Raw genomic sequence first — 16,765 nt, forward strand, 5'->3', positions numbered from 1 at the left:
TATATCTTCAGATTGGTAACGTACACCCATATTTTTCCATTACATGGTCGAATTAATAGTGTACTCCCATGTTTTTCAATTCCATATCTTGAGAATGGTAATGCACACCCATATTTGAATAACACTGACAGGGTGTCGTGGATTTATCACTTGTTGTGTTTACAGGTTCCATGACATGATTGCTGCGAATAAATTCACTGAGCCGAGCCACGAAGTCTTTTATTATGGTGACTTCCCTCATACTTTTGCATGGGGGGTTGGAACATCTGCATACCAGGTTCATAAGACCAGTACCACTACACGCTATTTAGTGAAACCGAATTTACAAATTAAAATCACATCATGCCATCTTGACAGTTCATTTTTCAACGCCAAACAGCAGTTTTAGTAAACTATAAAATTTCACCCAAGATATCTGCTTCCATGTTAGGTTGAAGGAGCATGGGATGCCGATGGTAAAGGAGTAAGTATATGGGACCAGTTTACCAACAAAATTGTGTCTCCAATAAGTGATGGTTCATCCGGGAAAACTGCTTGCGACAGCTACAACAGAATCGACCAGGACATCAAGATTATAAAGGAATTGAGGGTGGGGTTTATAATAACTGATTGTTATAGTAATTTTATGGTGTTTCTATGTTCGCCAGGTGTCGCACTATAGCTTTTCCATCTCCTGGTCACGTGTGTTGCCTGACGGTCACGTGACTACAATAAACGAAGCTGGAATCGATTATTACAATCGGTTGATTGACGCTTTAAAATCCAACCATATCGAACCTGTTGTTACCTTGTATCACTGGGACATGCCACAGGTGGGTGGGTTGAAAGGATATCTGCGTGTATAGGGGTGTGTGTTGGAGGTGACGTTATATTTCGCCTTATAACGTTAAATTTCGTTTTCAATGATTACGTTAATAAATCTTTTTCATGAAGTGCAAAAAACGTATGTGTCATTTAAAAAGACTTCTACCAGATCATAGTAATAAACCGCAATCACTTTTGTTCTTATCCTATCCAGAGGTTTCCGTTTACATTTAACGCAACCTATTTATATTTCCCATGCAGGCTTTACAAGCTGAATACGGGGGTTGGTCGGACGAAAGAATCATCGACGATTTCTCGGCTTATGCGAAATTATGCTTCGAAAGGTATAATTCAAAAACATTGAATTTTGACACCAAATTTCAACTTTTTGATTTGGTTGGATCGCAACTAGATTTTTACAATTTTTTTTATATTTTTATAAATTTTTTAGGCTGTTGAAAAAAAAACTAGATCTGTTTTATTTTGAAAATATTTGTTTTTAGATTTGGAGATAGAGTAAAAACTTGGATCACGTTGAAGGGGCCACAGACTGAAGCCAAGATGGGTTACGATACTGGGTCCTATCCACCAAATATTAAGGTGAGACAGACTGAAACTGGGAGATGTAAACAACGTTTTTGTTAAAGTGAAACAGAATATCCTTTTACTTCTGTTATCAGGCAAAGTGTAAATAATGTTTCAACGTCTCATCTGGTATGAAAAACTTCATTAAAGCTGTATACCAGATGAGCCGTTTGAAGGTAAAATAATATGAAGGTAAATCAGATGTAACTTCTTATTAAAACAAACTTTTTATAAAAAAATATACAATAATTCTTAACAGGGCGAAGGAGTAATTGCCTACCAAGTCGCGCATAACATGATACTCGCTCACGCCACCGCGTGGAGAATATACGACACGCAGTTCAAGTGGAAGCAACTCGGAAAGGTGACGAGTGCTTAAAATATTTTCATGATTTGATAACCCTTATCAGAGATAAAGCAAAACGACACGCTCAGTATGCTCTTACTTCTGCTACCAGGCATATAATGTAAATAATCTTTCAACGGCTCAGCTTATATATGAAAAATCGTGGTGCATTTCCGACGTAACGTCGTTGAAAAATGCTAAGTATTTACCGCATTAGTTTTCTGTCGTGATCAGTGCTAACGTGAAACAATATTCTTCAAGATATCATAATTCTCGGTAGCGATGAGATAGAAGTTTGCGACCAATGGCAAAAAAACACTTGTGTATTACCATAGTAAACTTCAGTACGATGGTTTTACTTTCAGGTTTCCATATCTATGGACTCAGCGTGGGGTGAATCATTCGATGGAAACAAACAAACTGATTTGGACGCAAGCCATCGTTACATGCAGGTGAAGATCGACGTTTATAACATCATAGGACTATAGTAGGGTGGGGGAAGATGGGACATCTTTTCATTTTATTTTCTCGTCCAATTTGGTAGCAAACAAAGAACATTTAAAGAATTATAAAACCGTACCCGCACAACTACCATATATAGACTGGCGTTCATCGTTTAAAACACGATCAGGATATCTGGATACTATATGCTAAATGTGTCCCATCTTCCCCCACAGTACTATACGTACTGAACGTTTCACAAATTCAATTAAGTTGTTCGCCTGGACAATTTATTTTGCGTTTAATAATCAATGGTTTTTAAAAGTGGTCGATCGGTTGGTTCATGTCTCCTCTTATGTTCGGGGATTACCCTGACGTCATGAAGCAACGAATCGCAGCGAAGAGCGCGAATGAAGGAAGGATGACGTCACGATTACCAGAATTCACGCTCAGTCAACGAGAATTAATCAAAGGTAGATTTAAGTTACCCGTTTCACCCAACACACATGCCTTGAGCATCTGTAGCATAAAAGACTTATATATGGGCAACCCGGGTGTTGGGGTATTAAACCAAACCTGATCTAAATCGCAGGTTTTAGACAAGGACCTCACTCACAAAGAATTAAATAGAATACGCATTGAAATTCTTATTAACTTTGCAGGAGCAATCGACTTTGTCTCATTAAACCACTTGACTACGTGGTATGTGGCACAGTCAGATATATATGGGAATTCAACCGCACCGTTTATGGGGGTGGTGTGTAGAGACACTAGTCCACCAGCAGATCCCTGGAAAGAGTTTGCAATCGATCAAACGCCGTCGAGGGGACTTCCCCAGTGCGGAAACCCCCAGGAAAGGGCCGACACCGATGGTAATTTATTCCTTTATTTATTTTTCCCGTTAACATTAGTTTTGGTGCATCAAATCTTTTATATTGGACGTATACGTTTATTATAATGCTTAAAATTAACTATTGACAGTTCCTCCAAGCGTAGAGGGTGATTCAGACACAGTTACGATGCATGATTTCTCGTGGAGAGAGACAGGGTCACCTGACAAACGAGTAGCTGCCTGGGGGATTCGGAGAATGCTTGGATGGATAAAAGGTAGCTTTATATTGTTGCAATTTGTGTAAAATATATATTAGAATCTCAAAGTTTGGTAGTTTATCGTTATATTATAAACCTACTACGCTTCGACAATAAAACATCCAAGAAACCGCAAAGTCCACTAGTTTTGTAAACCTTAAGATAACACAGCAGAATTATTCCTTTTGTCGTCATTTTCACTGTTCGGTTGATTTCTTTCCGCTTTCATTATAAAACATAACTTATTTGTAATGTAGAAAACTACGGCGATGTACCGGTCTACGTGACGGGGAACGGCTTATCGGAACCAAACGTTTATTCGATCTTTGATGACTGTTCGGTATCAGCGGGGCCTACGACGAGGTAGGTCATAATATCTTGATATTTTTAGTTTATGACTGAAATGGCCATGTTTACGCCAGCGTCTACATTAGCTCCTGTGAGATAAGCGAATTAACTGAATTTAGAAACCAAAGGGCAGTCAATAAAATAGTGCTAAGTGCGTAGGTCGTAGGTGTTAATTTCAAAGATAGCGATTGAGCCGTTAAAAGCTAAAAGAGAAGCACTTTGCGTGTTTTAACGCGTTACGAGCGTAAACATCACGTAAAATATTATTTTAAGCATTCCATTTTTTAATTATTAATCGCAGGTGGCGTGACATTGGCTTAAACGACCGTGAGAGGTCCGAATATATTCGACTTTACGCGAACGAGGTATTGAAGGCGATTGACCTTGATCATGTTGACGTCAGAGGATATTTTGCTACGTCACTTATGGACGGATTCGAATGGTTGTCAGGTAAATCTAGATATTTTTTCCAACTACATTGGTATACAAATGAATGAATGTAACTTACTTTATGCTGCGTGACCGGAAAATGAGAGTCGTTATAACACGGGTGTTCATACACCTCATGCTATCTCACAAGTTACCATGTATATATGTTTCTTTGTGGGTGTATATCGATATATGTTTATCACTGCCTCCCTACGCATACATAGGTAGCGGTTGACTGTGTTTTAGGCATGGATTTATCAGCAGTGTTGCGTAACTAATACACCTGGCGTAACTGTGTTTATGGTTGATCCATATATCACACGTACATACAAATAATACTAATCTTGTCGAATAGTTTATTTAACTTTTCGGTGGGATGAATGAAACATTAATAGAGGAATGTTTAAATTTTATTTATGTTATATTATTACCAGGTTACACTGAACGTTATGGAATGTATCGGTTGAATTACAACGATTACACAAGAACTGCAAAACAATCAGCTTGGTTTTACTCAGATCTGGTGAGAGAAAATGGTTTCCATCCAGCGAAAGCTCAATGTTCAGCCAATGAAGATAGAGATAGAAAGATATATGGACAGTTTCCAAAGGGTTAGTGGTAATATCACTGTGTACATAATAATAATATTTGTATTTGTCTCTTTGATTTCAGTAGCAAGGTTTAAAGTATATTAAAACGAAAAGACTGGATGAAGCGACAAAACAACAGTTGCTAAAACAAGCTTACAGTTGAAAACATATTTACATTTAATTGAAAGAATGAAGCAAAGTAGCTATACCTAAAAGTCACAATCATTTTTTTAGAGTCACAATCATTTTTTTTTTACATTTTAGATTGGTTAAACCTAAGTAACGTAACTGTTATATTTCTTCAAGTACAGTAACAAATTTAATTGGGTTAATTAAAACAACGAAGAGAAGGCAATTAGCAACAAAACCTCGGTTTAAACATTACTTCATCCTAATAATACATTTTTTGACATTATTAAAAATAAAAAACAGGGTATAGTGAGAAACAACAGCTGTTAAAACATGCTCACAGTTGAAAACAACTTTATACATATTTGGAAGAAAAAAAAGCATAACTTCATCTTAACTAACATACCCTATGTTTAGACTTCGCATGGTCATCCGCCACCTCAGCCTACCAGATCGAAGGTGGTTGGAACGCTGATGGGAAAGGTGAAAGTATTTGGGACAATTTCACCCACGCTGGTCGAGCGCATAACGGTGAAACAGGAGATGATGCTTGCTTGAGTTATTATAAATATGAGGTAAGAGTAAGTGTGTATTTAATTATCAACATATATGTTCTAATACGAGTAAGGTTTTTGGTTTTAGGCCAAATTTGGTTCATTACCGCAAGTCTCCAATGCTAGGACGCTTAAGTGCGTCTTTCATACAACCAGTTACAGTGTGACTGTGTCCTTGACTGAGATTCTTCTTTATGATCTAATATTGTTGAGCGAATAGCACTATAGCAGGCCCCGTTTTTCAAGTAGTTTTTATCTGTGATGTGTTTTAACGACTGTTTTTTTGCGCCCTTTTTCTCTTCATCGTTTTAATTATTGTAATCTTAACTATCGTATTCAAAAACAAAAATGTATGTTCTGTTATTTTTACCTATTTATGATTTTAAACTGAAAACATGTTTATCAAATAAAGGTGGATGTACAATTACTAAAAGACATGTCCCTCTCATATTATCGATTGTCGCTCTCGTGGCCTCGTTTAATCCCAACTGGTGATTTGATTGATGGTTTCAACCAAGCAGGAGTCGATTATTACAACAATCTTATCAATGATTTACTTGCTAATGGCATCCAACCCATGGTGACTCTTTACCACTGGGATCTTCCACAGGTGAGCTTGTACTTTTCTAAATAAATTTTTCTGCTTCTGTACTTCTGCTTGTGCTTACATTTTTTCGGAATAAATAGGCCTTGAGCTTTCTCTATTACTTTTTCTGAATATATAGGCCTTGTACTTTTTCTAATATATTTTATGTATAAATAGGCCTTGTCTTTTTCTGAATAAATACTTCTGCTTCTGTACTTCTGCTTGTGCTTACTTTTTCTAAATAAATAGGCCTTGAGATTTTTCAGTTACATTTTCCACATAAATATGGTTTTAATGACTCCTATATTCCAGGCTCTTCAAGACAAATACGAAGGCTGGCTTGACCAGAGTGGGGAAATAGTTCAAGCATTTGCAGAATACGCCAACTTTTGCTTCAATAATTTTGGAGACCGAGTAAAGTTTTGGATCACATTCAATGAACCATTCATTGTTGCCCAACTTGGTAAAAATATCAGCAATTGTTGCATTTTGTCTTCAAAATACATAATTGAAGTCTTTAGTTGTAAAACAATTATTTTCGTGAAGGTTTATATAAAATTTTAAGAGTAAAAAAATTAAAATTTGGGATTTCTGTAATAAGTATTTAACATTAACATACAAATGTCTTTAAATCTTGCCAATGTTTTCCAGGTTATGGAGTTGCTGCCTTTGCTCCTGGCCATTACTCTCCAGGAGAAGGAGTTTATTATGCAGCTCATTCTATCATTAAATCTCATGCACAAGCTTACCACATATACAACAACACGTACCGACAAACTCAACAAGGGCAAATTGGAATCACACTGAACACTAACTGGGTGGAACCTTCTGAGGCCACAGATCTAGATCATATTGAAGCTTCAGTAAGTACAAATGTGGGCATGTGTGTCCTTGGGCAGGACACTTAATGGCAGTTGCCCAAACCGAGTGGTCACTAATGGATTGTGTATTTTCAGCCATAAAAAAAACAAAATTACCCACTAAGTTACATATGTGATACATCCTAAGCAGGTAAGAGGTGTATTAAACAGAACACCCAGGTTATAACATATGACGTTTCTGGCCACGTGGAGGATAAACCAAGTTATGTAAATTCATTCATCATACATGTTGTGTAAAGTTTTGGCAAACTAACAAATACAGCTCTCTTTTTTACTTGCAGCAAAGAAGTTTAGCATTCTCCACAGGTTGGTTTGCTGAACCAATATTCAACAGTGGAGACTATCCAGATGTCATGAGATGGAATGTAAGCGATTTTAATTTTTTTTAGCCAACATATGGCCCTTTTTTGGGGGGGGGGCTGTTCTATAACATATTTAACTTAATATTTCTACCTTCGAAAACGTGAGCGAAAATCATTTATTTAAACAACGAAGAGAAGGAACTAAAAAGCAAAATGACAGCTGTCAAGACACCTTATAATGGCGGAAAATTTTAGAAGATACGAAAAAGTTGCAAGCAGAAAGTTCGGTAAACTCCAATATACATTATTTTGTCTCTAGGTTGGCAACAGAAGTGAGTACTACAACGTCAACCCTGATCGTTTGCCAAAATTTACTAAGAAGGAAAAAGAACTGAACAAAGCAACCTCTGATTTCTTTGGGTTAAATCATTACACTTCAAATCTTATTGTACCGTGTTCGTATTATCCTGTAGACGGGCCAACTTATGATAGCGACCAAGTGAGTTTGTCAAGTGAAATTGGGTCACTTCCCTTTGAAATACTGTAGTCTATAACAGCTGTGATGTATATTCAAGTGAATATTTTTGTGAACCCTTGTTCCAGAAGGCATATTTGCATTCCTCACCCACAAGGGGTTAAGTATACATAGCAGTAGCACAGTAATGAGGGTGCCTGTCTCTAACCCAGAGGTTATGGGTTCAAGGCTGGACTCGGGTTATAACTACTGTCGTTTTCCGGCCATGCCAGAATAAGCAAGTTATAGAATATTTTAAACGATGGAGAATGGTACATAATGAGTCCAATAATAAGCAGTATATAATGGGTATAATGGCAAATTCTTTGTTCTAGGAAGCGTGTGGAGACGGTTGTGCAGAGTGGCCGGGTTCAGCATCCAGTTGGCTCTACCAAGTCCCATGGGGCATCCGCAAGTTGCTGATCTGGATCAAGAGGACGTACGGCGATCCTGTGGTCTACATCACTGAAAACGGGATCTCGGAGCATGATTATGATGGACTTGAAGATGATATACGTGTCAATTACTATAAGGATTATATTGATGAAGTATTGAAAGGTAAGCATACATGTTTATCTATTGGAATTTTTTACAAGCAATGTTTCTATACAAGTGTTCTGCGTACAGACACTAGAAACCCGTAGTATTAATCTGTTAAATACATAGAAACTTGTAAGCAGGCACAAGAACTTTCCCCAAACTCAAAAACTCTTTTGCTTTTCCAGCAATAAATGAAGATGATGTAAAAGTTAAAGGCTACACTGCCTGGTCACTAATGGACAACTTTGAGTGGGCTGAAGGTTATTCGGAACGCTTCGGGTTGCATTGGGTTAACTTCACTGATCCGGAACGGCCGAGAATTCCGAAGAAATCGGCTTCTTATTATAAGTCATTAGCTGAAAGTGGAACTTATGTGAGACCTGCTAATGAACCCTGGTCATACTTCTCAACAAAGTAACTAAACCAATGGTAATTTTTCTGTTTCATAATTTAACAACCGTTATGTAGGACTGACGCAGATCGCGATGATTTCTTGTTTGGAAGTTTTCCCGATAATTTTAAGTGGGGGGCTTCATCCAATGCGTACCAGGTTGAAGGAGCTTGGAAGAAAGACGGAAAAGGTAAGCATTACTGTTCAATGTTATGTTCTTAAGTTATGTTGTGTTTAAAACTAAAATTTTAAAACAAAAGTGACTTCATATATTTAAAAACTTTTTTATTTTTGTAAAACACCAGTTTGTGTAAGAATCAATAATTCTCATGGACCCTATGGTATGTATATACGTTTTTCTTTTTTTATTAGTTTTTTTACACCTAAAATTTTAAACAGGGGTGACTTTACAATTTGTGAATCTAATTCTTCACCTATATTTCTCCACTTATATGGTTTATCTTAAGTTAACGTTAGTTTAGAAGACATATAGTTAATGTCTACCTCAAATTTAACAACAAAAAAACAAACACTGTATTTAGGTATTATTCATTTGATTGACAGGTCCGAGTATATGGGATAGTTTCACCCAAGAGAAAGGTCGGATACCTGTTTCTGTGAACATGAATTCAAGTCACGTGATGGAAAGTATCACAGATGATCTGTCAGGTTTAAGCACAGGGAACGTGGCTTGCGATTCATATTATAAAACTGAATATGATGTCCAGGTAAGATGTTTTACAAAGTTGACAAGTTTTGGATTTGTTGCAACATATGTTAGTGTTTGGTGTAAGTATTTGGTGTATGTACACTAGAAACCTGAGTTTTAATCTGTTAAATACGCAGTAAATCGTTAATGGCACAAAGTGCATGAAACTGAATACCTGTGTTATAATAACTTTTGTTGCCCTTACAAAAAAGTTTTATTTATAATAACTTTTGCTCCCTGTCATATAAGGGCAAATAAATAACATTTATTTAATTCACCTATTCCAGTCACTTAGTGGGATTGGTGTCAGTCAATATCGCTTTTCCTTATCATGGAGTCGTTTATTTCCGGGTGGAAACGTAAATGGAAACGAAGCAGCGAATGTTGCTGCTGTAGCTTACTACAATCACATGTTGGATGAACTTGAAGCTCGTGGTGTAAACCCTGTTGTGACTTTGTATCATTTTGATTTTCCACAACCACTACATGATGCAGGAGGTGAGTTGTCAATGCAAGTTGAGTTTACTTAACGGATAATTTGTGTTCACTATTCAACCGGGCCATCTTTTTATTTTTGTCAGGTTCAATTTTAATTTTTTTAATTTTTAACTTTTAATTTTTTTAATTTCGGTATTATCGTTCGGTGCCATAGCACAGTGGTAAGCTCGTCTGTTTGTAGCTGTTTAGATGTGGGTTTGAAGCTTGACACTGTTATTGTTGCGGATGTATCTGTCTTTGGGCAAGACACTCAACGGAAGCCCTAATAATACCTTGGCAAGATGAAGCGTTGGCTCTCTCAAAACAGATCTCAAAAACATGCCGAAAGATTCCTTTCACATTTACAATTTGATTATTGTTGACTAATCTGCAGGTTGGTTGAATGCACAGTCGGTGGTTTGGTTTGAAAACTACGCAGATTTCTGCTTCAATACATTTGGAGGTCGAGTCAAGGATTGGATTACGATTTATGATCCTTACACAGTGGCTTGGTTGGGGCATGGGAGTGGCGAACATGCTCCTGGTATGGAGAATAGGGAAATGAATTGGGACCGTTTTTAATATTTGTGCATTTCAGGCATAAACACAAATCCTGGTGTGAATCCTTACAAGGTTGCATCAAACTTGTTACTTGCTCATGCTCACGCTTGGCATATATACAATGATACATACAGAGCTTTGCAAAATGGAAAGGTTTGTATAAGATGGTTGTACCTATATTCTGTTATTTCTACTGCCTGGCATAATGTGTTTTTTTCATGTACATATATCTCATTTACTGTATCAGGTTTATAGCAGCATAAATACATGTTGCAATAAAATCACCCTCGAAGTAACATACTTGGTAACTCGTAAGCTGACACGAGGTGTTAAACCCGTGTTATAACGACTGTCGTTTTCCAGCCACGCGAGGATAAAGTAAGTTATATTTATTTATTCCCATAGATCAGCATTGCTTTATCATCTGACTGGTTTGAACCAGCTGATACGAATTCCACCAATGATGTGAACGCAGCAATTCGTGCGAGTGATTTCCGCCTTGGTTGGTTCGCCCACCCTATATATCTAACAGGAGATTACCCACAAACCATGAAAGATCAGGTTGCAATGAAAAGCGATGGATTTTCAAGATTACCCATTATTACTCCAACTGGTGCAAACTTAATTCAAGGTAGTTAGTTGCCACGTGATATGCAGCTTTATTTAAACATAGTAGGGTGGGAAAGATGAAAGACCTTTTTTATTAAATTTTCTCGTCCCATTTGGTAGTAAACAAAAAAAATTCAAAGAATTATAAAATGGTATCCTCACGACTCCCGTAGACCATTGTTAATTAATTAAAACCTGATCTGGATATTTGGACATTATGTGCTGCTATAGATATATACTATGTATTTAATATTTAAAGATATACGTTAACTGATGTGTTTTTACTAACCCCAGGCACTTCGGATTATTTTTACCTGCTACCTGGAACCGCTAAACTAGTTTCAGATGCTCCAAACAATAATAAATCACCAAGTTATATTGATGATCAGGTGAAATATGATTTGTAATAAATATATCTTCATGCTCATGATGTAATCACGATATTCATGTGGTTTAGGAAGTTGCTTTTTCACGGGATCCAACTTGGCCGAACCTTGGAGCAGAAATTGACCAATCACCTGTCTCGTGGTCAGTTCGACGACTTCTTTATCTTGTTTACGGACAATATGTTTCTGCTTCATCATCACCCATGGTTGCTGACTCATCCATTGTTGTTGGTGATGTCACATTCTACACCGATGACATCACACAAGAGAAGGATGACTATGAGAGAATGGAAACCCACAAGTCATACATCAACGAAATATTGAAAGGTGAAAAATTTGATATCAACGACTTTTATTTTTAATTGAAACCATGAAACAGCTCAACAACTGGACAATGTAAGAGTGCAAGCTTACCATGCTATTCTAATGGATGGTTTTGAATGGGAGCATGGCTTCACAAGGAGGAGAGGAATTCTTCATGTAGATTTTAACAGTGTTGACAGGTGCTGTATTCAACAATATATAGAGTAGGGTGGGGGGAGATGGGACATCTGTTTATTCTATTTTCTCGTCCCATTAGGTAGTAAACAAAGATACTCAACGAATTATAAAACCATATTCTCACGACTCCCATAGACCGTTGTTAATTGTTTAAAACACGATCAGGATATTTGGGTATTATGTGCTAAAGGTGTCCCATCTTCCCCCACCCTACTATATGTTTATCATCTACTTGATCAAAATATACACGTATGTAAAAACTACACAACCCTGCTGGTAAAAACATACATGTATGCTTACATGTAAGTACCTGGCCACCACACTACAAAATAAAGGCATGTTTACTATACAATGTGGTATATTTCACGATGGTCACCTACTACATTGCAGACCAAGAGCACAGAAAACATCGGCAATATACTTTAGTTCTTTGATCAAATCAAATGGGTTTCCTGAACCCGCAACAAGTAACTGGGTGTATGGAACATTCCAGAAGGACTTTATATGGGGGCTTGCTTATGTAAGTAATGTAGAAAATTAAAGTATATTTACTTTATTAAAAAAGAATATTAATAATAATAATAACTTTATTTGTCTCTTCGATTACGGTAGCGAATTTAGAAATATTTTAAACGAAAAGACAAGATATAGCGACAAAATAACAGTTAGTAAAACATGCTTACAGTTAAAAACATATTTATATTATTAATTGGGAACAAAATAAGCGTGGTCACTACACTTAGAATTGAAATACAATGTTAACCCATTTCAAAGAGTATTCATGTCACAGTATTGTCTTTTATCTCACAGAATACAAACAGTGAACAACTTCAAAGTTTACGTATAGAGGAAAATGTACAACAATTGAGAAGCTATGGGGGTTCAATGTACAGAATTCAAATATCCTGGCAAAAGTAAAACTGGCCTGTTGCAACTTTTAACTGCTTTAATAATGTTGTTGTTATTTTTAGGGTAATGACTCCATCAGGCATCAATTATTACTCCAGTCTCTTCAGTTCTTTAAAGTCCAATGGCATAGGAATTATAGCTGATCTCTATTACCATGATCTGCCAGAGTCTTTATTTGCTACAGGAGGATGGTCAAGCGATAATATCATCGCTGAGTTTATGTTGTACGTAACACAATGTTTTGACTCCCTGGCACAACATGTTGATTACTGGACTGTGATTGCTTCACCATTAGAAGAAGTAACAAAGGGATATATGGATACAAAATGGCCGCCAGCTTATGGGAATACATTGATGGGTTTAAAGGCTGCACATAACATGATCAAGGCTCATGCAAAGGTTTATCATCTTTACCAAACTAACTACAGGTAAATTGGATAACTTATGTTAATTTGTTCACTGCAAGTTAGTTATTAAGTTTTTCTTTTTTTATAACCATTTTTTTTCTAAGAAAAAATTAATAACTAAATGGTAGCAACGATGAGACTTGCCCCCATTACCTTTGGGTTAGAGTAGTGTGTTTCTACTATCCAGTTGGTCTCAAAAATATTTTGACACAGATCAGCCTATGGAGGAAAGGTTGGACTCTCGCTGTTAGCTGATTGGTCAGAACCCAACAATCCCAACATACAGTCTGATCATGATGCACGTGATCGTCATCTTGAGAATACTATTGGTTGGTTTGTTCAACCTTTTATCACGGGATCATATCCTCAATCATTACATGATCTCTATGGAAGCAATCTTCCAGTGTTTACTGAATCAGAGAGAACAGAACTGCTCGATGCTTATGATTTCATTGCATTGGATTACCACACAACATGGCTGGTAAAATATATACATGTATGCTTATGTAATTGATAAAAATACACATGTATGTAAAATGTACATGTATAATTATGAACTTAATAAAATGTGCACTGGACCACCACACCACAAAATACATGCACATTTACAGTAGAGTGTGATATTCAATTGAGTTTACATTCCAGGTGTCCAGTACCACAGTGAGAGAGGAATCTAGGTTTAACCCAACGGGGATTCGAAAATCATTGGAATGGGTTCAAAACAGTATGTCTTCCAGAGCTTTATTTCTGGTGGCAAACCCCAAAAATGACCAATTACAAAACGATAAAACCACAAAGAAAATCCTTAATGAAGTATTAAAAGGTAATTTTGAATTGAATATATTTTTTAAAAAAGTTAAAACACTATTACATCTGCAGCATCTGTTCAAGACAATGTTAACGTGATTGGGTTTGTTTATTCACCACAATTAAGCAATGACAAGTAAGCACTCTTCCTCTTAGAACATAATTTTAATTTTTTTTTTAATTTAAAAAAAAAGAAATATAAGTAAAAGAAAAATACAAGTAAGCATTCTATTACTTATAACATAAATTTCACAATTTTTTTCACTAAGTTTTTTCCACATAAATTCTACTAATTTTTTTTCCACCAAAGGAATTTTATAATATAAAAACAGCAGGGTGAATTTTGACTCTCAATATCAAAACATAATTTCTGACAATGGATTCCCAACAACTCATTCAATCGGGATACCTTCAGTTACACCATCAGCTACAGAAGTGTTTGTAGATGTTCAACCAAGGTTTACGGCTTTGCCTGCTTCACAAATCCCATCTACAGCTAGTGTTTCAGTGTGGGAGGTATGTAGATATACTGTATGCCTTATTAAATAAATAAATGGAACTTTTTTATCCTACTGTGCTAGGGTACAACAATCATTATAACATGGGTGTTTTGTCTCTTCTTGGTGTATTATTGTGGTGAATTTATAATCTTTTCTGTTGTTATAGGAATTTAGTTCCACTATTGCAAGGGAGAGAGATGTGTTTCATTATGGAACATTCCCAACTGATTTCAAATGGAGTGTGTCGACTTCTGCATACCAGGTAATGAAACACCTTGCAGCAAGTGTTTTGCAACTTCAATGATTTAGTACAAGATTTATAAATTTTGAAACTTGAATAAATTATTAAAAGATTTATAAATTTTGAAACTTGATTGATTCATTATCAGATTTACAAATTTTGGTACTTGTATAATTTATTATCAGTTAAATATGTTTTAACAGATTGAAGGCGGTTGGAATGCAGATGGTAAAGGCGAAAGTATCTGGGACAGGTTTTCACACACGCCCAATAAAATAGCAAACAATGAAACTGGAGATGTTGCTTGTGATAGTTATCATAAGGTTAGTGTGGTGGTTATTAATTCATTATAACTGTTGTGTTCTTGTGTTTGTATTGAGATGCAAAATAATAGAATGAAAACTAAGGAGAGCACACACGTATATATAGGGCACCTTATCATTGCGTAGCGGCAGAATTATTCCGCAAATCACCTGACTAAAGGTGGCTGTACACAGTATCCGGAATTCGACCATTTTGTCTGTTTTGTCCGGATTTCGCTGCTGCATGTGGAATTGGACACCAGTTTGCATACGACTTCGCATGCCGGATACTGTGTACAGCCACCTTAAGGCATTCATGTGCACCTTTCTGTCGTGCGTGTGCACGGAGGCTTGTCCATAACAATAACGATACAAACCACAATTGCTAGCTAGACTGTAAACTTCAGCACTAGACAGCGGAACTTTAGTTCGAGATAATCTCACATAAATTGCTAAGAAATGATTTCTTCATGTCAGGTTGCAGAGGATGTGAGCTTGGTGAAAATGTTGGGAGTCCAACAATATCGATTCTCTATTTCTTGGTCTCGTATCTTCCCCAATGGTAATACATCAAATCTCAATCAAGCTGGTGTTGATTATTACAATGCTATGATAGATTCTCTCATAAGTGCTGGAGTGGAACCAGTGGTTACTCTTTATCACTGGGATCTGCCACAGGTATAACAATTGAGTAATTGAGGTTAGCGCGCCCGCCACTGCCCTACTTGGGCAAGACACTTAACAACAATTGCTCCAACCCAGTGTTTACTAATGAGTCCAATTTATCAGACATACATAAAAAATAAAAAAAAGTAATCACCTACAAAGTAACATGGTAAATCGTAAGCTGGTACGAGGTGTATGAACACCCATGTTTTACCAGCTGTCGTTTTCCTGCCACGCCAGGATAAAGTTAGGCGACATTCATTTTCTTTAATACAACTTGGAAGTTACTTAACTAACCCATATATTCAGGCACTTGAAGATAATGGTGGTTTGTTGAATGATGTGATTGTGGAACTATTCAATGATTACGCCAACTTTTGCTTCAAGACGTTCGGAAATCGTGTTAAGTTTTGGATCACATTCAACGAACCTTATGTCGTTACTTGGCTTGGGTAAGCTGCTCTGTATGAACAATGTATTTTATTATACCTTGTTATATCTTTTACGGACACTTTCCTTTCTTATTTCAAAGTAACTTGTCTTAATTAAAATTGAGTAACTCAGTGTAACTTAGATTGGGTGCCACGGCGACGCTTTTTAATTGACTCTCTTTCCAACACCTTTCTATAACTTGTTTTAACAATTGTTGTTTTGCTGCTGATTTTCTTTCGATCATTAAATAACATTGTCTTCGCTATTGTTTTCAAGAGATAAATAAATATATTTTGTTATGTCTTTATTAGGTATGGAATCGGTGTTTTTGCTCCTGGCGTTTACTCTCCTGCGGATGCTCCCTATATAGCAGCACACAATATCATCAGAGCACATGCCAAGGCTTATCGAACCTATGAGAAGTTATACAAGGGAACACAGGGAGGAAGGGTTGGCATGACGATGAGCACAGAGTGGGCAGAACCCAAAGATCCGAACAAACCAAGTGATGTAGAAGCAGCTGATAGGTTCATGCAGGTACAGATTAAATACAAACTGCATTGTAACAAGCTGATATATATAGTAGGGTAGGGGAAGACGAAACACCTTTAGCACATAATATCCAAATATCTTAATTGTGATTTAAACACTTAACAACGGTGTATGGAAGTCATGAGGATACGGTTTTATAATAATTGAATTTTCTTTGTTTACTAACAAATTGGATGA

General features: G+C 36.6%; 1 protein-coding gene across 1 annotated transcript in view; it reads left to right on the forward strand.

Moving 5' to 3' along the window:
- LOC149728993 (lactase/phlorizin hydrolase-like) overlaps positions 1-16,765 on the forward strand; it is a 28,993-nt gene that overhangs the window by 5,569 nt on the left and 6,659 nt on the right. Inside the window, exons 10-51 of the mRNA XM_089888777.1 lie at positions 166-277; positions 431-589; positions 648-812; positions 1,066-1,148; positions 1,308-1,404; positions 1,649-1,753; positions 2,101-2,187; positions 2,502-2,649; positions 2,839-3,048; positions 3,158-3,283; positions 3,523-3,628; positions 3,915-4,063; positions 4,477-4,653; positions 5,179-5,336; positions 5,728-5,925; positions 6,214-6,364; positions 6,553-6,764; positions 7,064-7,147; positions 7,404-7,583; positions 7,934-8,156; positions 8,324-8,552; positions 8,607-8,719; positions 9,094-9,257; positions 9,526-9,736; positions 10,110-10,259; positions 10,314-10,429; positions 10,682-10,907; positions 11,180-11,274; positions 11,343-11,598; positions 11,651-11,774; positions 12,163-12,292; positions 12,583-12,686; positions 12,744-13,109; positions 13,302-13,569; positions 13,734-13,911; positions 13,968-14,031; positions 14,228-14,411; positions 14,562-14,657; positions 14,840-14,959; positions 15,416-15,616; positions 15,914-16,056; positions 16,348-16,573. Coding sequence (XP_089744903.1) covers positions 166-277; positions 431-589; positions 648-812; positions 1,066-1,148; positions 1,308-1,404; positions 1,649-1,753; positions 2,101-2,187; positions 2,502-2,649; positions 2,839-3,048; positions 3,158-3,283; positions 3,523-3,628; positions 3,915-4,063; positions 4,477-4,653; positions 5,179-5,336; positions 5,728-5,925; positions 6,214-6,364; positions 6,553-6,764; positions 7,064-7,147; positions 7,404-7,583; positions 7,934-8,156; positions 8,324-8,552; positions 8,607-8,719; positions 9,094-9,257; positions 9,526-9,736; positions 10,110-10,259; positions 10,314-10,429; positions 10,682-10,907; positions 11,180-11,274; positions 11,343-11,598; positions 11,651-11,774; positions 12,163-12,292; positions 12,583-12,686; positions 12,744-13,109; positions 13,302-13,569; positions 13,734-13,911; positions 13,968-14,031; positions 14,228-14,411; positions 14,562-14,657; positions 14,840-14,959; positions 15,416-15,616; positions 15,914-16,056; positions 16,348-16,573 — 6,694 coding nt within the window. The remainder of the gene's footprint in view (positions 1-165; positions 278-430; positions 590-647; positions 813-1,065; positions 1,149-1,307; positions 1,405-1,648; positions 1,754-2,100; positions 2,188-2,501; positions 2,650-2,838; positions 3,049-3,157; positions 3,284-3,522; positions 3,629-3,914; positions 4,064-4,476; positions 4,654-5,178; positions 5,337-5,727; positions 5,926-6,213; positions 6,365-6,552; positions 6,765-7,063; positions 7,148-7,403; positions 7,584-7,933; positions 8,157-8,323; positions 8,553-8,606; positions 8,720-9,093; positions 9,258-9,525; positions 9,737-10,109; positions 10,260-10,313; positions 10,430-10,681; positions 10,908-11,179; positions 11,275-11,342; positions 11,599-11,650; positions 11,775-12,162; positions 12,293-12,582; positions 12,687-12,743; positions 13,110-13,301; positions 13,570-13,733; positions 13,912-13,967; positions 14,032-14,227; positions 14,412-14,561; positions 14,658-14,839; positions 14,960-15,415; positions 15,617-15,913; positions 16,057-16,347; positions 16,574-16,765) is intronic.

This window comes from Ciona robusta, chromosome 11 (genome assembly GCF_009617815.1).
Source record: "Ciona robusta chromosome 11, ASM961781v2".
NCBI classification, from domain to species: domain Eukaryota; kingdom Metazoa; phylum Chordata; class Ascidiacea; order Phlebobranchia; family Cionidae; genus Ciona; species Ciona robusta.